General features: G+C 40.2%; 3 protein-coding genes across 4 annotated transcripts; 2 read left to right on the forward strand and 1 right to left on the reverse strand.

Moving 5' to 3' along the window:
* Window positions 1–12: 12 nt before the first annotated feature.
* iqcc (IQ motif containing C) lies at window positions 13–3,903 on the forward strand. Of its 2 annotated transcripts, none has more exons than XM_061843224.1 (5): window positions 13–277; window positions 1,208–1,351; window positions 1,430–1,697; window positions 2,846–2,967; window positions 3,726–3,898. In XM_061843224.1, the coding sequence occupies exons 1-5, from the start codon at window positions 236–238 to the stop codon at window positions 3,759–3,761; spliced, it is 612 nt and encodes a 203-aa protein (XP_061699208.1). In that variant the 5' UTR covers window positions 13–235; the 3' UTR covers window positions 3,762–3,898. The 2 variants fall into 2 exon arrangements, with proteins under 2 accessions (XP_061699208.1, XP_061699207.1); XM_061843223.1 differs by lacking the exon at window positions 13–277 and adding an exon at window positions 648–975 and having other exon boundaries at window positions 3,726–3,903.
* A 1,520-nt stretch (window positions 3,904–5,423) lies between these two features.
* dcdc2b (doublecortin domain containing 2B) lies at window positions 5,424–18,127 on the forward strand. Its single transcript, XM_061843215.1, has 14 exons — window positions 5,424–5,498; window positions 7,136–7,440; window positions 8,838–8,889; window positions 10,615–10,685; window positions 10,766–10,897; window positions 10,980–11,114; window positions 12,565–12,604; window positions 14,001–14,066; window positions 14,582–14,756; window positions 14,832–14,944; window positions 16,271–16,339; window positions 16,431–16,511; window positions 16,586–16,672; window positions 17,990–18,127. The coding sequence occupies exons 2-14, from the start codon at window positions 7,169–7,171 to the stop codon at window positions 18,050–18,052; spliced, it is 1,356 nt and encodes a 451-aa protein (XP_061699199.1). The 5' UTR covers window positions 5,424–5,498; window positions 7,136–7,168; the 3' UTR covers window positions 18,053–18,127.
* Window positions 18,128–19,262: 1,135 nt separating this feature from the next.
* Window positions 19,263–21,993, reverse strand: tmem234 (transmembrane protein 234). The gene is made up of 5 exons (XM_061843225.1): window positions 21,849–21,993; window positions 21,414–21,565; window positions 21,275–21,341; window positions 20,149–20,241; window positions 19,263–20,028 (listed from the first exon to the last, which is right to left on the reverse strand). The coding sequence occupies exons 1-5, from the start codon at window positions 21,862–21,864 to the stop codon at window positions 19,937–19,939; spliced, it is 420 nt and encodes a 139-aa protein (XP_061699209.1). The 5' UTR covers window positions 21,865–21,993; the 3' UTR covers window positions 19,263–19,936.
* Between the last annotated feature and the right edge of the window lie 266 nt (window positions 21,994–22,259).

Consider the following 22,259-nt stretch of genomic DNA (forward strand, 5'->3'; position numbering starts at 1 on the left):
GTTCACGTTTTGCAAAATAAAATTTTACCCACACTTGGAGCAACTCTAGTTTTATCTTTGACATTGTTTCATCTCAGACTGTTTACATTTTTTTTCTAAGGAAGGTTAAAACAAAAGTAATCCCAAAAGGGCGAAAGCATAAGGTTACAATTCTAACATAACACTTGATTTTCCAAACGTGACACAGGAAGTAAACGCAAAGCTCCCGCTTCTCTCTGACAACGTAACCATAGTGATGGACAGGCGTGACTTGGACAAAATGATCACCCTTTTGCAGGTTATGACCTAATTGCTAATTCATCTGATCACGCACTGTGAAACGATAAAGGTTGTTTACGGCCGCGGTGATTGTGATATTACTTTTTGGCGAAATTATGCAGTGCGGTTGTGGAAAACTGAGAACGACGCTAGCTGTTAGCATTGGTTTCGTGTGTACATTTTGAGTAGAGTTCGTGGTTAGTTGTGCTAAAGATGTGATGATTACGCAAAATAATGGGGTGAAAGCTAGGGTTCCCACTCAAGATGTGAAGCATATCGCGACTCATTTGTTTCCTACCTTGTTAAATTACTTTAAAGTTATTGGGAGAAGCCATTAAAATGTCAGTATCTTCGAAATAATTAATGATACATAATTGAAGGTAATTTGAGCACATCTCCCGTTTCAGAAGTGTCTGTAACTTTTAGCCCTTCGTATTATTTAGTGCTCAAGCAACTCGTAATTCAGTTTCAAAAAGGTTGCTGACTTCCTGATGTCCAGTACATCCTTATAACCTACTGTTCTTATACTGCCCCCACGAGGCCAAAAGGGGCAGCAACATAAACACTTTTCATTTGATGAAGTGTGACGTAAAATGTTTCCGTCTGTTTTAATTCGATTAATTTCCCAAGCCGCTTATCTTAACAAGGGTTGCGGGAGTGCTGGAGTCTATGTCAGCTAACTTCGGGGGGAAAAAAAGGAAACTACACCCTGAGCTGGTAGAAATTCTATTATGTAATTACTGTTTTTATAAATTGAAATGACATTATTTTCCCCATTCTACCTGTAGGCTGGAATTGATGAATATCATTTTTTTTTTCCATTTCAATGGGGAAAGATGATTTGAGATGTTATTTCAGTCACGAGCCTGGTCCTGGAACACATTCAACTTGTATCTCAAGGGCATCATTGTACGTTTCTAAGATCTTCAGTCGTCTGGATTCTTTGCAGGCACGAGCACGTGGAGCTCTGGTGAGGGCAGCGGTACGGCGTGCACAAGTGGACTTTGAGGAGGTCGTCAAAGAGATTGACGGCACTTTGACCCACTTGGGGTGGAGGGACACCATCATACCCACCCCCCACTTCACAGACACGGCAAGTCTTTCTACCGGTAATAAAACCTGATTTATCCACAGTCTTGTACCTTTCTCATGCCTTTTTTTTTTCCACCAGGATGGTCCCCTACCCAAGAAGTGTCCAGGACCACATGCCGGCGCCTGCTCACAAAACGCAGCAGTGGCAGATGCAGGTCCATTGTCTGAAGGAAAAGGAGGAGGTGACCGTCTGAATACAATAGAAGCGCAAAAAGACGGCTCAGGAGTTGAACAACAAAGCAGTAGCGTTCTCGAAGCAGGTCAAAACCTGAGCTCTGATGAGGTTTTGGAGAGCACCATGGACTCCACCTCCATCTGGACTAGCATGGACAGTCTTCCCCATAAAGGTCATCACCAATCATCTTTGTGTGACATCCACATCAAGTTCATTTTGATTTTTGTAAAAGAAATTAAAAAATAGCAACATTTTGAGGTATACCTCTGACTGCACAATCCCAAACAAAAGTCAGGAGTAGAAAGTGATGTTTTCAAAAATTAAGAACAATGGTGAAAAAAAATCATTTAAATCATTTATCTAAAAATCTATTTACCGTAATTCCCGGTCTATAGAGCGCACCTGGAAATAAGCCTCACCCGGTACATTTGTAAAGAAAATACCATTTGGTACATACATAAGCTGCACCTGTGTATAAGCCGCAAGTGCCCACATTGAAACCCGCATTGAAAAACGAGATATTTACAAAGAAATACGGTACACAGAGAGTTTAACACTAGCGCCACGCTATCCCGGTTAAAAAAAAAAAAAACATACCGGTAAAAATTACTGAGACGCGGCAGTTACACGCGAGCGCAGCGCGAACAGGGCCGGTGTGACGGTCTGAGGGCTCCCCCGTGCTGAAAAGTCTCCTTGTGATTAAAGCGCATGTGTTACTAACAGGGGAACTCTGGGTACGTAGTAGACGCTTACTGGGAAATCCCCCGGTCTCATAGTTCCCCTTCTTCTACATTGAGGTAGCTAACATATGTTATATCCTAACCCAACCTCAAAACAAAAGTTGACAAAAAGATACCCACATATATGTACATTCGCTGTGTTTGTCTTTGAGACGTCCATAGCGAACATGAACACTCGGTGACAAGTTGTCGAATGGCACATGTTGAAGCGTGGATGGGGATGTTTCAAACTGGCCGGAAGTTTACAAAATATACGCGGATGCACATTCATCACTAGGAGACTTTTCAGCACCGGGAGCACTCAGACGTCACACCGGACCGGTAAAAGTCACTTCCTCGGCACATATATTCCACCGGTCTCAGTCTTACCTTTTCTGCTCGAGTGGCCCCTTGCAGCCGTTAGAAAAAATGCACAAATTAGGCGCATAAACCGCAGCGTTGAAAGCGTGTGAAAAAAGTTGCGGCCTATAGGCTGGAAATTACGGTAAATACAGTCAGAAAATATTTGTATTTGCTTATATCCCACCTTTGCTCATTTGCACATTTTATGCTCTTCCTCTCGTGACTTTTCCTCGTCCAGGTCTGCTACGGTACTGCTCGGCCCAAGAGGTGCCCCCTGATCCCGAGGCCCTCCGTTGCCAAAGAGACGCCCTGACCATGGAGCTGCTGTGGCTGCAGCAGGCCATTGACAGCAGGAAAAAGGTGAGCCTCTGATATAGTATTTCCCTTCGTTTAATCAGCGCTGGCACTCCACCACGAGGCCGACGCTGGAGATTTACTACGGTGACATTTATGGTGCCTCAGTAAGTCAGCCGGGTTATTTATTTAATGACCCCCAGCGGCCTTTTTTTCACACAAGGTTCAGTTTGTATTCACTGTTGTACAGTGGAATATATTCATACTTCTTTCCGTGAAAATAACTGGAATGGAATGCATCGGTGCCAAGGGCAAATTTTCAATTGTGTAATTGGTTTGAAAATGATATATACACCTATACACGTCATATGTTATGTTCTTTAACGTTAGTTTGTGTATTCCATACAGATGCATACCAATGAAAGACAGTATGTTATAAAAGTTCATTTAATTGAATACAGTGAACGCTATTTGCAGGGAAAATTTGCAATTGACTTCCAAAAGGGCTTGTTAATTGCCTGCAAATGCCAAAAGAGAGCAGCAAAGATCTACTTTTGTGTAATTGAAGCGCTCGAATCACTACAAGTTGTTTCCTTTGCAACTCCATCCCACAAAATGGCACCAAACCAATACTTCACCAAACAGAAAATAGGTATGGCATTTTTATCAAATAATGAAACATGGGGTTTAAAAATAAAAAAATCAGAGATGCGGCAAATTGTTGGTGTTCACTGTATACAAGTGTTAAGAATTTGAGAACCACTCACTGGTTTAGATGCTTGCTGAGTTGAATTGTTGTCCTGTGTTTTTCATCTCGCCTACAGTACTTGTCTCTGAAGAACAAACTGAGCATGGCTTGAAGCGAACTTGGCTGTCTTTATCAATACACCGACAATGAATTGCTTACACATTTTTTTATACAGGCAAAATGGTTCAACTGTATATTTTGTATCATATTGTATTTTTTATATAAAAAATAAATATCTATTTTCCGACAATGGTACTTTTTGTCTGCTATTGCTGTTGTGGCCCATTTCTATATTATCGTGATGGAGCTCAGTGTATCAATAACACGATCCAATTCCCTATTTGGTTAACAGTGATTGGATTTCATTGCATCACATGTTCATTCATTCTTTTTTTTTTTGTTAAATAATTTACAAAATTTTACAACAGATATTTCTTTTTTTTTTTTTCTATCTGCTATTAATCAAAATGAATAGTGGACGGTTCCATGCAATCCCAAGATAATAACACTGTATATTGTATCACATTTGATGCGCATATTTTTTTCCAAAATTAGTTTGTGATTTTTAGAGCCATTCATATATTTTTCTTGTGCTATTAATAAAGCCATAAAAATGACAATCACATATGACCAAACAGAACATTGCTACCACATACTTTGAAGATTGCCACCTTCACCATTTTCTTTGGTTTTAGATTTGCATACTAGTATATCCACCCATCCATCCGCTTTCTTTACCGCTTATCCTCATGAGGGTCACGGGGCTGTCAAGTGGCAGGAGGCGAGGTACACCCTCAACTGGTTGCCAGCCAATTGGAGGGCACATATAGACAAAGAGTCGCACTCACAATCACACCTTGGGGCAATTTAGAGTGCCCAATTAAAGTTGCATGTTTTTGGGATGTGGGAGGAAACCGGAGGGCCCGGAGGAAACCCACGCAGGCACGGGGAGAACATGCAAACGCCACACAGGCGAGTCTGGGATTGAACCAGGGTCCTCAGAACTGTAAGGCCAATGTTTTACCCACTGATTCACTATGCTGCCCTTTCTGGTAACAGCAGAACAACAGCTTCATACACAAACTCTGTAGCACTTATACATTAACAATTAAATTATTTGTATTGTGTATTTTGGGTCACGCTCGGGAAAGTTAATTCATTTTTTAGGATGAAAAAAAAAGCAATTTATAGTATTCACTTTCTAATGTAAAAAATGGGATAATAAACCTGAGGTGACATTTCAGTGATGCAGACAGTTGATCGTAGACGTTTTAATCCAAAAATAATGCTGCAAAATATATTTTTTAAATACACTAATTTATTCATGTCAGATAAGTTATCAATGCATTTTGACAAGATTTTGAGTTTATAACCTTATACTGACAATCAATCCATCCATCCATCCATTTTCTTAGCTCCTTATCCTCACAAGGGTCATGGAGCGTACTGGAGCCTACCCCAGGTGTCAACGGGCAGGAGGCGTTGTACACCCTGAACTGGTTGCCAGCCAATGGCAGGATATAGACAATTTTTATGAAAATATTCATAGGCTGGACTTGGGTTAGGTATGGTATGCAATGGTGTTCTGCTACTACTTGAGTCAGAACTCGCAATACTAATTCCATTATTGCTGCAATTAAAGAAAATATGAGCAAATGTTATCATATTGGGTCAGCCGCCTACACGCGGGTCCCTCCTAACCACCACCGGCTTCGTGTCCCTTTTGTTGTGGTTGCTGCCAATGGTTTGGCCCACAAAGCCACTCGCTGCTTGCTGGACTGTCATAGCAACCAGGAAATACACACGGCCGTTGGCAGTGCATGCGTGTCAGTGGAAGGAGAAGAACGTGGTAAGTGGACTACCACCACCACCACACCGAGGGGCTTCGTCTCCATCTTTAATTTGTGGTGTGTATCTGCAGTTTGTGTTCATAAATGCGTAGAATTGACGAGTGATTATCATTTCTGTACAATTTGCATGAGAGCTGACAATGAACTGAAAAGCTGTGGAAATAGTGGAATTAGGACGGAATGTGAGATTTGGGATTGTGGACGTAAATATGGGAAATATGTCATAATTTGGGGATTTTATGGTGAATGAGTGTCGATAATATTGCAGTTCAAACGATGTTTTAAATGAGTTTAAGACTGAATTTGGAGTGAGAAAAACGTGGGAACTTTTTTTTTATTCATCTACTTCACTGGAATGTCTTTGTGTGTGACAAGCGAATAAAAAAAAGGAATGCATGTGAAGTCTGGAAAAAATGAATTATAATGCTGTGGAAATAATCTTGAAATGTAGAATGTGAGACAAGGAATGGTTTGAATCAGTCGATAAATGTGGAAGGAGGCAGTAGATACCGTGTGTAAAATATCATCTTAATTTGGAAATTTTATTTTGAAGATTTGGAGATTTGGGGAATGGGAATAGTTTCCATGTTGTCCTGAATGAGGTGAAAGTTTGGAAATAGGAAGTGTTTGCATGTGGAAGGTCATGCTAAATATTTAATATATCACATAAATTTGGGAATTTCTTTAGTAGAAAGTATGGAATTTAGGAAATAGGAAAAGTAGTAAATAAGATGTAATGAATGAGCTGCACACTTAATTTGTATTGTGAAAGCTGGGGGGAAATGTTTTTGTTATTCACTTTTTTTGTTTTGCGTGTAGAATTGTGGAAAAACTGGGAATTTCTGATACACACAAAGGAATGTCCAACATGTCCTGATTGTATATTAATGAAGGAGTTCCAAGAATCGTACTAAATATTTGAAACCGGGTGTAGAATGACGTGTGTGAATGTTCTCCAGCATTCACATAATTACAGTGGCTGAAAAAAAGCATTTAACACACTACAGTTTTTTTAACTAAATGTACTTCCAAAAGTGCTATTGACCTGAAAACTTCACCGGATGTTGACAACAGCTCAATTAACGCATACATACAAAGAAAGTACAACACATACGTTCAGAAATTAAGTTGTGTGTGAAAAATGTGAAATGACACAGAGGAAAATGTATTGAACAGATGAAGAAAAAGATGATGCAAAGATGCAAAACGAACATGGAAAGCCAAGACAACACTTCAAATCTATCAATAATCAGACAGCAATCCAGGCCCTTGTCAGTGGATATGAATATCAGATGGTTCTGTCCTAATTTATGGCCTACAAAAAGGTCCCTTTGCCAAGGTGAGCAAGCAGCTGTCACAAAATCGCAATCATCGCAAACTAATTGTTGCAAAACATAACGGCGGAATCGTTACAGGCCCATATCTCAGTTTCTGAACATTCCAGTGAGCCCGGTTGAGGCTATAATACATAAGTGGAAAGCCAATCATACCACCATAAATTTGCCTTGATCAGATGCTCCTCAGAAGATTTCTGACAGAGGAGTGCAAAGAATAATCAGAAGTTGTCCAAGAGCCAAGGGCTACCTGTGGCGAGCTTATTTCATCCGCTGTAAATCATGTGTTTTTGTGTGTTGAGGTAATAGTAGAGGCAGTAGTCAAGGGCTCCGAGATGGCCGCGACGACGGCACTACCCCCGGTGAAGAGCGTGGTGGTGTACAGGAACGGTGATCCCTTCTTTAGCGGCCGACGGTTCGTGATCAACCAGCGCCAAGTATCCACCATGGAGGCCTTCCTCAATGAGGTGACCCATAATATCGGGGCCCCGCTGGCCGTTAGGACTCTCTACACCCCCAGGCAGGGCCACAAGATTGACGACCTCCAAGACTTGCGGACGGGGGCCCAGTATGTCGCCGCGGGTTTTGAGAAGTTCAAGAAACTGGAGTAAGTTTGTAGTGGTTGAAATGAACAATGTGCTAATATTAAATTACAGTACTTAAGTAACTTTTTTAAAGTGCCTCTACCTTATGACTATTTTACTGATTACATCTCACCTTAACTTAGTACATATAAGACATAGCCTCCCCTACATGAATGCTAACATACAATGGGAAACTCTTATCGGCACACTTGCTGATAATTAGCATCTACGTAGTGATGTACCCTTTAAAAAATAAAAATCTGAACACAAACAGTGCCGCAAGACATTACGATATAAATACATATACTCAAAGAAATTCTTTAGCCTCTGCAAAGAATGAATATTACTGCCATACTGAGAAGCCAAGAGGAGCTGAGTTTCAAGTACAGTATACCGATATCTAAGTACAGTAGAACCTCGGTTCTCGACCACAATCCGTTCCTGAAGGCAGTTTGAGAAATGATTTGTTCAAAAACTGAATTGATATTTCCCATTACAATTAATGGAAAAAGAATTAATGCCTAAAAAATGTGGCTTTTTAAAGCATTTTTGAGCTTTTCCTAATAATAAACTGCGTAGTAGAAACACATGTATAGTTTCAATACTTTACAGTATATAATTAAAATAAAATAATAGAATATAAATGTAAAATAAATAATAAAATATATAATAAACAAAAGTGTAGAATAACTTTAAACAATAATAATAAGGGGGGAAAAGCAATATAATAAATACTGCCCCAGAAATTTAGACAAAAACTGAATTTTGGGGGGAAATGATGTCATTACTAAATGTCTTTTACAAAGTGTAATTTATTATTTTAAAAAGACATTGCAACATTTTTCGTTTGTTTGTTTTTTGGGGGGGCTGAAATAAATTAATGGCATTTCCATTCATTTCAACTTAAAAATATATGATTGTGATCAAGGAGAGATTTGAACTCATATCCCAGGGCACCACTTTTGCAAGTAAAAATAGTTACATTTTTAATTTACTGTTCAAGTACATTTTAGTGTGTACGTTATTCCTTTTAATTGATTACAGGAGTTAAATCAGTACTTCTAAAATCAGAAGTACTGTACCAATTTACTGTATTTTGCACATTACAAGGCACACCTTCAATGACTGGCCTATTTTAAAACTTTTTTTCATATATAAGGCGCAGTGCATCATAAGGCGCATAAAATAGACACTACAATAAAGGTTGGGGCTACATTATGCGCTGTGTATTGATCCATATATAAGGCGCACCTGATTATAAGGAGCACTGTCAGCTTTTGAGAAAATTAAAGGCTCTTAGGTGCGCCTTATAGTGCGGAAAATGCGGTAACTATTGAATGCTATTTTAAGTGTGTGACTAATTTTGACACCTCTGCACATTTGTATTGAAGAGTGGTTTGTTTGTGCTCTCGAAATGCAGTTATGCCAAGACCGGGGTGAAAAAGCCGTCAGCAGCACGAGAAGACACTCAGGTAGGGCGTCTGGTCGCACTGAACGAGTTCGCTTTAAGACCCACTGCTCAGCCCATTATGTATTCATCCAAGTATATGTAACCGCAGGAATGCGCCAGTCGACCTCCTGCCAAGTCAACTTGGATAAACATAAACCCAAAGACTCATAGATGTTAATATTGATTGTTGATTAATCCCGCCTTAAAGCAAACGGAGTTGCCGCTGTGGATTAAGCACTCAACTAGTTTGATGCCTATCAGATGTAGATTAGTTGTATTTAACCTTTTCTTACAGCAATAAAGCTGCATTTGTTTTTGTTTTTTAAATGAAAGTTGTAAAATCACAATGTTTTGGGAAAATCTCAATATTGTGATATTTTAACTTTCACTCGAGAATAAAAAATTCGTAACGTTGCAGTAAGGTACTCAGGAAGGCTCGTAAGGTGTCTCTTTGTTTTCAAGCCAACAGCGCTACTTCTTCTTGAGCCAGCGTTAAAAGACAGTAACTATGTGTGCCTTGGACATGCGCCCCGCGCGCACCAATGTCTGCTGCGTCCATTGCGGATCGCCGGGATTCCTGGTGTTGCGGTTGCTGTGGAGCACTGCAGCAAGCATAATCTCGATGTGAGAGTTAAGATGACATTATAGTCAGCGTGTTAATCAGTGCGTGTCTGGGCAGGCCCAAACAGCCGCTTTGTTTCCGTCACGGAGATTGTAAATGTCACATCCATCCCTGGGCTCAATTGGACCCCATTCAATTCATTTAATGAATGCTTAACATGGCTTTATCCACTTTATAGTCAATCACTTGTTCTTAAATAATCTCGATGACTAGACGTAAAACCACCATAAAAAAAAGAAGTTTGCGGTCCATTTTATGGTGTGTGTGTGTGCACCTTGGCCAACAGGGACCAGTACAACACACACATACCTGAACTACTCGTAGATTTTATGACGAAAACAGGAGACCATTGACTTTTTTAAATTCTAAATTAATTCTGCTTTTCCTTTTTAGATGCACAGATCACCGACGAGAGGGGCCCCGGAAAATAAAATTGTACAGCTAAACAAAAAACATTTGCCACTGTTCTCTGCGAGTCACATAGCTGCAATAATATTAGTCATTTTTTTGTGAAGAGGTTAAAGAATATATGCCTGTGAATATTATAATATAATATATAATATAATATTGTCTGCTTCAAACTCATTATCGCGGGTCACATTGTCGTAATGGTTTCTGTTATGACTGTGAAACCATAAAACCTTTAATTGACTCAATCAATATATCAACTAGTTTTGGAATCAGAAATTAAGGATAATGAGTTTTTCAACTATTGTTGATGTTTGGTAACACAAAAATGTCTCAACGTCATCATTTACGATATGACAATTTGAATTCAAAATCTGAATTTTGGTACAGATCTGAACAAATATCATGGAAGTTGACACATGAGTTGCCATCGCGGGGCACATAAAATCATGTGGCGGGCCGCATCTGGCGCCCGGGCCTTGAGTTTGACACCTGTGGTCCAAGGTATATAGCAAAGACCTTTCTAAGGTAAAGTTGTTAAGTTTTTTGAAATACACAACCTGTAACCCTTTGTTTGATGTTTAGCTTGACAGTAAAATGTTTTAGCGGTTCAGCACTAGCTACCATGCTGCCCAGTTTTGACACAAGATCCACATTAAATTGTGTCTCTGTTGTACTTGACGGAAACATGTCTTATTAGTGGAATATCTCCCGCAGGCAAAAATCATCCAGAGGCCCAATGTGTCAGCCAAATGGAGGAAGTTTGTTCCAGTGCCCTGCGTTATACAGTAAGACCCAAAATTGTCCAAACAAATACCGCGCATTCTCTCAAAGTGTTTTGTGTGTCGCCTTTATGTAATATTTCAAGCGTTTTCCGCAACGGGGACATCCTGTGCCCCCCGTTCCGATTCATCATTCCTCGCAGCATGCAGCGAGACCTGGAGCAGATCCTCAGCCTGGTCACCGAGAAGGTCAGCTTACGGACTGGTGCTGTGCGGAGGTCAGTGGAACAAATAAAGAACAAAAAACATGGACGAATAGCAATGACTGGACTGGTTGTGACTGGTGTGCTACAACGTCAGGTTGTGTTCTGTCGAGGGGGTCACGGTGACCTCGGCGGGGGAGTTGGAGACCGGACGCTGCTATGTTGCCGTGGGAACAGAGAGGTTCAAGAAGCTTCCGTATGTGGAGTTGCTGGTCTCGAAAGCTACGGAGAGGTACTGTACTGTTATGTCAAAGGGGTAACGGTGCGATGCGCTTTACTGTCTACGAGGGTTGTACAGGGAAGTTGGGAAGTTAAGATGGAGAATTGGGGAAATAAGTATAAATCCAAACTTTTGATTTGTCATAAAAGATATCCGTGCAAAATAAATTGCCATTCATCCGTTGAAGTCTCGTCCTCCCAAAACAAACAAAACATTCAACATGCAAATAGAAATCTATCTTGCCTCGAGTTTCTGAAACCTAGCATCTGCATTTTGCAATCAGGCAATGGGCGTTTCATGTTCATCCATCCATTTTCAACACCGCTGATCCTGATTAGGGTCACGGAAGCCTCTCCCAGGTGACTTTGGGCAAAAGGCAGACGACACCCTGAATTAATCACCGGGGCACATAGCAATATGGATAACCATTCCCACGCGGACTTTGTATCGGTCCGTTGTGGTAAAGAGGGAGCTAAGTCTTCATTCCTACCCTCACCTATGGGGATGACCGAAAGAACAAGATCCCGGATACAAGCGGCCGAAATGAGTTTCCTACGCAGGGTGTCCAGGCTCACCCTTGGAGATAGGGTGAGAACTCGGTCATCCGGGAGGGGCTCAGTGTCGAGCTGCTCCTCCTCCGCATTGAGAGGAGCCAGATGAGGTGGCTGGGGCATCTGATTCGGATGCGTCCCGGACGCTTCCTTGGGGAGGTGTTCCAGGCATGTCCCACCGGAAAGAGACCCCAAGGACGACCAAGGACACGCTGGAGAGACTATGTCTCTTGGCTGGCTTGGGAAGGCCTTGGGATCCCTCTGGAAGAGCTGGAAGAAGTGGCTGGGGAAAGGGAAGTCTGGGTATCCCTGCTGAAGCTACTTCCCCTGCGACCCGACCCAGAAAAGCGGTACATAATGGATGGATGGATGGATGGATGGATGGATGGATGGATGGATAACCATTCCCACACACAATCATACTGTCTCTGAGCGGGAACTGAGCCCATGCTGTCTGGACCAAAATCAGGCGAGGTCACTTCAGCTCCATAAAAACTGCTTGTTCTCATGAGTCATTTTTACCAATTACATTTGTACTTCTGTTCTTTCTTGATTCATTCCCATTAACGCTCATAAATTTCCAATTGCCATAAAAAATTCCAATCTTTGAAAAGTCACAGAATTACCGTAATTTCCGGCCTACAAGCCGCGACTTTTTTCACATGCTTTCAACCCTCCAGTTTATGCAGTGATGCCGCACTAGCGTTAGCACGGCGCTAGTATTAGAGTACCTGGTTATAAGCCTCGGTACACAGAAAGAGTTTAACACTAGCGCCACGCTAAGACTAGCGTCGCATCAAGGCTAGCGCCGCATCACCACATAAACCGGACGGTTGAAAGTGTGTGAAAAGATGTTAATTATTCTACAGAACTTGCTGTTTTCTTCACTTGACACTTGTTTTTATTTACAGATATTACCCGGGAAAGAGACGAACGCTGAGGCGAAACGAGGTAAATATCAAATAAATATACAACCAGACTTCTGTATTCTACAAAACATTGAAACATGAGGGAGTTTTGTTACAATGTAACTGCAGTGAGCAGCATATCATGCATGGTATTGACTATATCATGAAAGAATGCAAATGATATGATGCTTACGATCCCACAAATAACAGCAGATACCGCGTAAATATGCCCCCACGTGGAATTCAGGAGCGGAGGGGTTTCATAGCTGCTCTAATATGCTGCCTTTTGTAATTGCAGATTCAGATACTTCAGCAATTTGTTGTGACGTAAAAAAAAGTGACAAAATATGTTAATTACGACTGTGGTATGATTGCCTCTTGGTATTCATATCGTGAGGGTTTCAAGTTTCCATTTTATTATCATTGCATATACAGTAAACAACAAAATTGGACATGCCCTCCCTCTGCATAAAAACCACAACAATTAATCAGCAACCATAGCAAACACACAGAATATGATATGTCAACATTTAAATCTACTTTGGTAAAAATGTATAAAAGTGCAATCATCTTTGTGTTGAGAAAACAAAGGGAAATGCTGCAATAACATAACAGCATCTCATAAAAGTCAGTGCACATTTTTGTTAGCATTTCATCAGTCATTTATGGGACTACAGTGAAGTATGACATATTGTATATTTACCATCCCCTAAAAATAACAAAATAGCCACTGACTAAACTGCAGGAAACAAAAGTGGATAGACCTCAAAGTGAAACTGTCCAAATTGAAACCAACTAGCCTTTTTTAAAAATTCTCCACTGGGTCATTTGATTTTTTGGTGTTACAAGGTCTCAAGTATGAGCGTGTAGCAGATGTGTTAAATTTGGTTTGAGCACCACAAGTTGAAAATATACCATTATATAAACTGCACTGAATACTTCACATAGCAGTAAAATGTCACTTGTTCAGTGTTATCCCGTGAAGTTATATTTACAAAAATGTGAGGGTACTAACTTTTAATTATTATATAAATGCATATGACGTAAAAAAAAATTTGCTCAAAATAGTACATTTAAAAAAAAATTATCAACTTTGTGATTTTTTTTTAAATGTAAAATTCTATAATTTGGAAATGAACATTTTCAAATTTAAACCCTTAAAATGATTGCAGTAATATAAACTTTTTTTTGCAAATTTTTTTCACTTTTAGTCAGTAAAATGTATATATTTTTAAAAACAATTGTATTGAAGTAGCGCTTTCATTGTTGCCAATATCTTTCTTCACTGACTGGTTGGGAGAAAACAGCAACCACCTTTCATTTTCTCCAAACATGATTTCCTTTACAATTAAGGGTTAGTCCAAATAACTTCAATTATCTTTTGCAGAAAGTCATACAAACGTTTAATGCATTTTTAAACAAGATAATTTTTGTTGTAGAACAGGAAGGAAGGAAGTGGTCCAGAAGACCAGTGCAGTGACTCCGCTCTGCTTAACTCTCCTGAGGTAAAATCATATACTGTCTATAAATACAATACTGATGGCAATTTGACTAACTTTTTTCATTTAAAAAAAATATATTATTCTTGGTCTTCCGTGGATGAAGTGCAATGCCTATTCTCGCTAAATGACGCCATGTTCTTCTTTAGATAGCAAACTAATTGACACTGAATTTACAAGAGACAATTAGTGTGCTTAATATTGCCTCAATGTTTTAAGACACAATTAATTAACAATGAATTCCACACAATTTACTGAATTCTTAACAGTCAATAATCCCGACTTCCCAAACTCTTTGCAATAAGTTCATCTTTTGTCTCATTAGGCCACAGCATGTTTAATTTCTCCCCAACTCTCATCAAAGCGGGTCATCAAGATGTGTTTTGGCAAATTAGCAATTTCCTTCTTAGGGGTGAGGAAGATCTGAAGTCAGAAAGTAGGGGGCGAGCAGGATGGGGCAAACGCTGTTTGTACATCGTAGTCAACATGTCTCTAAAAGTCCGACACACTGTTACGATCAGTCAAACGGGCGCAGGGTGAAGTCGACGGGTCACGAAGCCGCTCCCCCACAGGAGCAGCAGACGACAGGGCTGAACACCGACCCAAGAGTTGACGACACCTCTGTATTCTTCACCAAGCCAGTCAGGATTTATAAAGCAAGAGGAATGCCGAGAACTCCCCACAGCATCGGACCCGGTCAGGACCCACCAATACACATAACGGCCACCTTTTCTCAGCTGAATCTCATGTATTGTTTGTGTTTTGTTTCAGTCTATCGTAGCTTCTTCAAGCCAGGAGCACGAAGGAGGAGGAGGGAAGAGGTCAGAGGAGCCGAGGAAGTGCAGGAGGATGAGAATACTGCCACAGAACTTCCTCTTGATCAGGTGTGAACAAATTAAACTTGCATCACAAATGAGATGCGTGAGGTTCTTCAGCGACGTCACCTTTAGTCAGTCAGTTTGCATTGTTTTATTCTTTTTAATGTACCAATACTACACTGGTGGAGAAATATGTTAGAATAGTGCAGGACATGTATGATGGCAGCAGAACAATGGTGGGGTGCGACAGAAGAATTTAAGGTGGAGGTTGGACTGCATCAGGGATCAGCTCTGAGCCCCTTCCTGTTTGCTGTGGTAATGGATAGGCTGTCAGATGAGGTTAGACTGGAATCCCTTTGAATCATGATGTTTGCAGATGATATTGTGATATGCAGTGAAAGCAGGGAGCATGTGGAGGAACAATGAGAAAGATGGAGGCATGTACTACAAAGGAGAGGAATGAAGATAAGCCGAAGTAAAACGGAAAAAAATGTGGGAGAGGGAAGAGTGATGCTCCAGGGAGAAGAGGTGGACAAGGGTGGAAGACTTCAAATACTTGGGGTCAACAATACAGAGCAATGGAGAGTGTGGTAATGAAGTGAAGAAACAGGTCCAAGTGGGTTGGAACAGTTGGCAGAAGGTGTCTGGTGTTCTATGTGACAGAAGAGTCTCCGCTAGGATGAAGGGCAAAGTTTATAAAACAGTGGTGAGGCCGGCCATGATGTACGGATTAGAGACGGTGGCACTGAAGAAGAAACAGGAAGCAGAAATGAAGATGTTGAGGTTCTCGCTCGAAGTGAGCAGGTTGGATAGGATTAGAAATGAGCTCATTAGAGGGACAGCCAAAGTTGGATGTTTTGGAGACAAGATCCGAGAGAGCAGACTTCGATGGTTTGGACATGTTCAGAGGCGAGAGAGTGAGTATATTGGTAGAAGGTTGCTGAGGATGGAGCTGCCAGGCAAACAAGCGAGAGGAAGACCAAAGAAAAGGTTGATGGATGCTGTGAGGGTAGACATGAGGACAGTGGGTGTTAGAGAGGAGGATGCACGAGATAGGCTGAGATGGAAAAAGATGACACGCTGTGGCAACCCCTAATCGGGAAAAACCCGAAAGGAAAAGAAGAAGAAGAAGAGAATATTACACTGGTAGTGTGTAACTTCAGAGAAAGCACCGAAACCAGTAAGCGGGCCAAATCCTTCTCTTCCAATTAGGCAACAAAGGCCCAATTAACGGATGTCTCTAAAAGGTTATCCCGAGCAGTTATCCTGATGTCTGAGAATTATCTTTGTCACGCCAGAATTTGACACTGCTCTTTTATTGGCGCTTATTATATTATGTACCAGATGAATTCTCCGGTGAGTGTTTTTTTAATAGTAATTTTTATCTTCAAGAGAGTGGCAGAAATTGTGGAGGATGAGGAACTGAACATCACATATGATGCTCCGCATGGCACACTGAAGGTGCACATAACACAAACATGGATTATATTTAAAAAGGTTTGTATTTGTGTTGAAAGCGCTCCTAAAATGTTACATTTTTGTTGTTTTACAGCTGGCGGTGTCTGAACCAGACGAAGCAGAAAAGATGGCGATAATACAAAGCACAGAAGAGAAGTTAAACGCTGAAAATCTGGTACACATGCATCACAGAGTTTTTAGAACTAACGTCTTGTATTGCAAGTCTAATGTCAGTATCTCCATTTAAAGGAGCCCGAGCTCAACAAGATGACGTTGAACACTCCGAATTCTCAAAGAGAAATTCAGGGAAATCATTTGGATCATCAAGAGGAAAAGGCGAGTATAACAGTTAGTCATTCATCAGTGATTTGTAGAAAATGGTGCATTATGACGTGTATTATTCGGCTTCAGGCCACTGTATGCTTGCGCGTCTGGAGACCGCTCCGACGTCACTGCAGGTCTCCTGCGCATAGTTTGCCTTTAAACTCAGGCGCAACACATGCTCGGTTTTGAAAATGTCAAGTCAGAGGTGTCGCTACGGCTGGGATCGGCTAGGATGGCACAGTGTGGAGTTTCCTCAGCATATCTTTACTTTCCTTTCTGTAACAAGGAACGAAGCAACAGCAATTGCCACCGTGGAAGCGTGTCTTACTGAAAAAAATGGACCTGAATGACCCGATGATACGGTTAATTATGCTCCAAAATAAATTGAGAAGCCAACGCCGTAGGTGGTATGTGGACCCGGGAGGAACAGCAATGGACTTTTCCGACCCGTCAATCACTCGTACAATAATAGCCAATCAGATAGCCGCATTGTCTTAACCCCTGGCTTGACACGCCTCTGCCGCCATATTGTCCCACAAGCAATACTGGTTGTCAGAAGCATGTGTTTGGAAAAGTTAATATCACGAAAAAAAAATGGTCCTCAGATGCGCTTGGGGAACGTGCAATTCTGATGAAAGATATCCTGCTAGGTTACAAGGGGACCAGTTGATTTATTTTCCTAACGCTAACCCAAGTAAAAAGTACTCACCCTGCTTTACATGTGCAGTACAATTCCACGACTTCATCCTGTTGGATTTCAATATGAAGTTTGTGAGGCGTCAAACTTTTTTGCAGCGATCGGCAACTGTAACTCTGACATTGCGTCCTGCTCCATCCAAAATCTTAATTACGTGTACATATCCTTGCGTGAAATAGTTGAGACCTCTCTGAAGAACTCTCTTGGATAGGTCTGACGCATTTGGCAAAAAAAAACATACCGCATTATTATCTGGAATGCGCAATAGAGAATCAACTTCAAACCTCTTCTTTTCAGTCGCCATTTTGGAAGCTTGTGCGACATGGCAACTGTAGCTAAGGGGGCGGAGCTTAAGATCACCAGTCAGAAATATCCATTGAGTCATCACAGCATCAAACTGTACATAATGTTACAGTGGCTTATAAATATTACAATAAAGCCAAAGTCTTTGGAAATAAAACCACTCATTTATGATGAACACTTGGGCCACCAATGTACTAGTGTATTTTAATGTTGCTCATGATGGTGATACTTGGAGAGCGCTACATATTTTTGGATGGTATTTGGTGAACAAAATTTGAAAACCTCTGCTATAGATCAGGGCTCAAGAATCAAAATCTATTTTTTTACAGGAGGATCTGAAAGGAGCACAGAACCACCTTCAGGGAGAAGGCCTCATTGACGAACCGTCGTAACCACACTTGAGATTTTATTTGCTTTCATCAACTTGTGTTAAAGAGCCAACCATTGTCCTATGTTCTTGTTTCCATGAAGAAAATGTCTACTAAAAAGGTATAACATATGTCATATTTTATGCAATAGAATAACTTCCTCAAAGTCTGAATGAAAAATAATAACTACAAATATTTGATGAAAACTGTATCATTTTTTTTCTTGGTGGTATGTGATTTATTTAGATGCATATACACAATAATACAATACAATCACAAAACACATCTTGATCTTTGACCATTTTGATCACATCATCTGAATATTATTACCACAAAGTAGCTCAAAATCACATATACAACAATTCACAATTTTATTTTTACTATTTTAGATTTATGAGTCCTGAAATCAAATTCTAGATGTATACGTTTCTGTCATTCGCCATAAACCTAAAAGTAAACGAACAAACACGGCCTTTAACCAAAAGACTTTCACGTTGGTGTTTAAGTGCCACAAAGTGAACGTTTCTATGGGAGCTCCATAAATCTGACCAAGTTGTGGACGTTAACCCTGCGTGAACCCACCTGCGCTCTCTCATGCACTCTTTTCTCGGAATAACGCTCTCTGCACAGGTCACTTGTTTGCTTAGGATCAGAAATATGATTTGTTCCCGTCAGGCATGTGGCTCGAATGTACCGTAATTCCCGGCCTACAAAGCACACCTGGTTGTAAGCCTCACCTGGTACATTTGTAAAGGAAATACCATTTGGTACATATATATGCCGCAGCTGTGTAAAATCCGCAAGAGAGTTTAATGCCAACGCTAGCGCCGCACTAACAGGGCCGGGACCGGTAAAAGTCACTTCCTCGGCACATATATTCCACCGGTCTCACTCTTAACTTTTCCGCTCGAGTGCCCCCTTGTGGCCATGAGAACAAAATGCACAAATTAGCCGCATTACTGCATAAACCCCAGGGTTGAAAGCGTGTGAAAAAAAGTCGTGGCTTATAGGCCGTAAATTACCGTGAATGAATTTGATGGCCGGACGGACGGACCGCTGGTGACCACATTTTGACTGCCATTAACTCACAGGAAAGTGGAGAATTAAAAGGGCAATTACACTTTTTTTAAGGTTAAAAGTGAACTGCTTTCCTTCATTTCATCTCTTACATAAATTGAAGAAAATAATCTTAAGTGAGTAGACACGATTTGCATCCCAGTACACTGATGTGATCGCTCCAGTGCATATAGGTGTTTATCTCATTCTATATTTACTTATTTATACAGTTGTGTATTGACTTACAAGTAATTTGACTTACGAGTTTTGCAACCCCCCCCCCCAAAAAAAAAAAAAGATTTCCATATTCAAACCAGAGTGCTTATGTAGAGTATTATAACATGACAAATATGATCTGAGAAAGAAAAAAAAAATCTGCCGTCTCCGGCCGCACTTTGTGACTCTAATTTGAGATACAATTAACCACTGCACTTGAAGAAAAACAACCAATCAAAGTCAACGTCAATCATTTGTCAGACACTCGCAGACACACAACCACGGCCTCGAGTTGTCCTGTTATCTTTTATCTTACCCCTGGATAGCACCTTTATGGAGTGTTATTGCAACACTAAATGTTATCAGGTTAAAAGTTCGTTTTCAAAGCCATGCTTTATTTTTCTTATTAAAAACATGACTAAAAAAAAGTTTGGTTTTTTTTTTTTTGGTTTGATCATGGGCGGGAATGGAATATTTTTTTAACAGCATTTCTATTTATTTCAGTGGGGAAGGATTATATGAGCGTTTTGAGTTAAAACCATGGTTATGGAACAAATTAAACTCATAAGTCAAGGCATCACAGTGTAATAAATAGCAAATGCTCTCATGACTGTGTTCATGAACCCTGGACCGTATTCAGGACTGAGCCTGAGTCCCGGCGTCCTCTACGGAGCTTATAATACATAACGTGATCCCAACCATAGTGAGGAACATTCCAGCAAGGGCCTCTGAAAAGAGACAGTTCCCAAAATAAAGAAAACATTTCAAAAAGACTGACGACCTTTTGCTTTTTATTTTTTTCCTCCGGAAAAAGCAAACTAAACACATCACGATCGGATGGGACTCACGTTTGCCTCCAAAGTGTTCACCCAGCAACTTGCCAGTAAGGATAGTCCACAGGAAGGTGAGAGAGTTGGACACGGGAACAGCCAGTGACAAGTCTGAACGACAGCAAAAATAATTCAGAATTAATAATAAAGATTCCAAAAAGATCATGACGGCACACACACACACACACACATATATACTGTGAAGAAAATAAGTATTTAAACACCCTGCTATATTGGAAGTTCTCCCACTTCTCTCACTCAGGTGTTCAAATACTTATTTGCAGCTGTATCACACAAATAAGTCGTTAAAAAATGATACATTGTGATTTATGGATATTTCTTTTTAGATGATCTCTCTCACAGTGCACATGCACCTACGATGAAAACTTCAGGGCCCTCAATGATTTCTAAGTGGGAGAATTTGCAATATAGCAGGGTGGTCAAATATATATATATATATATATATATATATATATATATATATATATATATATATATATACACACACACACACACACACACACACACACACGTATATTGTTTTTCTCAAAAATTTGATTTTTTTTTCCTTGTAATGAGTTCTAGATTTATTTTGAAAATAAGCAATTTTCATTAAAAAAAATATCAAAATATATGACTTAAAAAGGTTGGTTACATAAAATTATGACTGGCCAAATATATGCCATTTTTTCTCGAGTGTTATTTATGAATTAATGTATCATGAATATGTCATTATATTTTTTACAAATCATGTAACATCATAATTTGATTGTTATAAAATTATAGTTGAAATCTTGAAAATATACAGTACAACTTCTTTTCCTCTTAAAAATGCATCTTTATTCTCAAAACTATTTATTTAAAGCTAGAAAATGCCCATGTGAGGTAACTGGAACATGAAAATTTCTGTTGATATTATCATTGATCCTGCTAGCTTGATTTGAGTCTAAACTTTAGACATTGTACGCCCACCTCACGTTTTTACAAATACAAATAATAATAATAACAATAATAATATTGATAGTAGCGCAAGTAAGTCACCGCATATGATTTGCTTCCATGAGCCACATAAAATGATAATGGAAAGATGGATCTGGGCCCCAGGATTTGAGTTTGACGCCTGTTATGTGGTATAAAATCTCACCTGCAGTGGAAAGTGTGTAATAGTAAACCAAAGAACCACTTTGGTTCAGGACAAATGGGACGAGGTACTGAGGAAGGAGAAAGAAGGAAGGGCATCAATGTAATTATTTTGATGTGATATAATAATCGGCTGTGTTTACCTTGACATTAAGGAAGAGAAACTTGAGCTCAGCGAGAAGCTGAGCGACTTTGCCGGACTTGGATACATGTTCGATTCCCTCCGAGGCTCTCTTGAGGAAAGGATTGGTGCAGCCCCATAACACCGACACCAGCAGGAGACTCAGCACCTCCACTTTTGCGAAACACAACCTTTAGGTCACTAAAATGGCCATTGCTGTAAACGTTTAACACATTTTTGTGTTCTATCCTGAGACGTGAACTGATGAGTTCCGGTGTAGCTGGCTAACTTCCTTAGCATGAGTGCTGCGATCCTCGCGGTCAAATATTTCGGTTTCAATTATCTTAGCAACTCTAAAAAGGATATTATTGGGTTTTGCTATCCTCTAAAATAATTCCACCCTTGTATTTTATGAGAGCTGAGATGATTAGAAAGGTAAAATGCGTTCGCTACTTACCCAGAGTCACCATCATAAACTAAACCCGGTGACGAGTTGCGTTCAAGATTCCTTTGCCAGTGTTCGCTAAACGTATTTCCCTTCTAACAAGTGTTGTACCGTGAACGATTCCGATTCGTTTTGTTTCAAGAACACTGAGTAATCTGGGGGGGGGGGGATTACTGTCTTTAAATCGTTGATTTGTTTGACATTATTAACTGCTGTACCTTGTGAGGATAAGCGGCTTGGAAAATGGGAAGGAATGGAACTTTGCGCTTATTGAATGTTCCTTTAGGGAAGTGCAGTACTTCTGTCGGTTCTCAGCGTAGTTGAGCCTATGTGGCCAACAGGAGGCGCAATAACACAAATTTATCGACCAACCATCCTTTCTACAAAACCAGGAGCACAATTTTATTTTATTTTATCCCCCCC

Source organism: Syngnathoides biaculeatus, chromosome 15, assembly GCF_019802595.1.
Source record: "Syngnathoides biaculeatus isolate LvHL_M chromosome 15, ASM1980259v1, whole genome shotgun sequence".
NCBI classification, from domain to species: domain Eukaryota; kingdom Metazoa; phylum Chordata; class Actinopteri; order Syngnathiformes; family Syngnathidae; genus Syngnathoides; species Syngnathoides biaculeatus.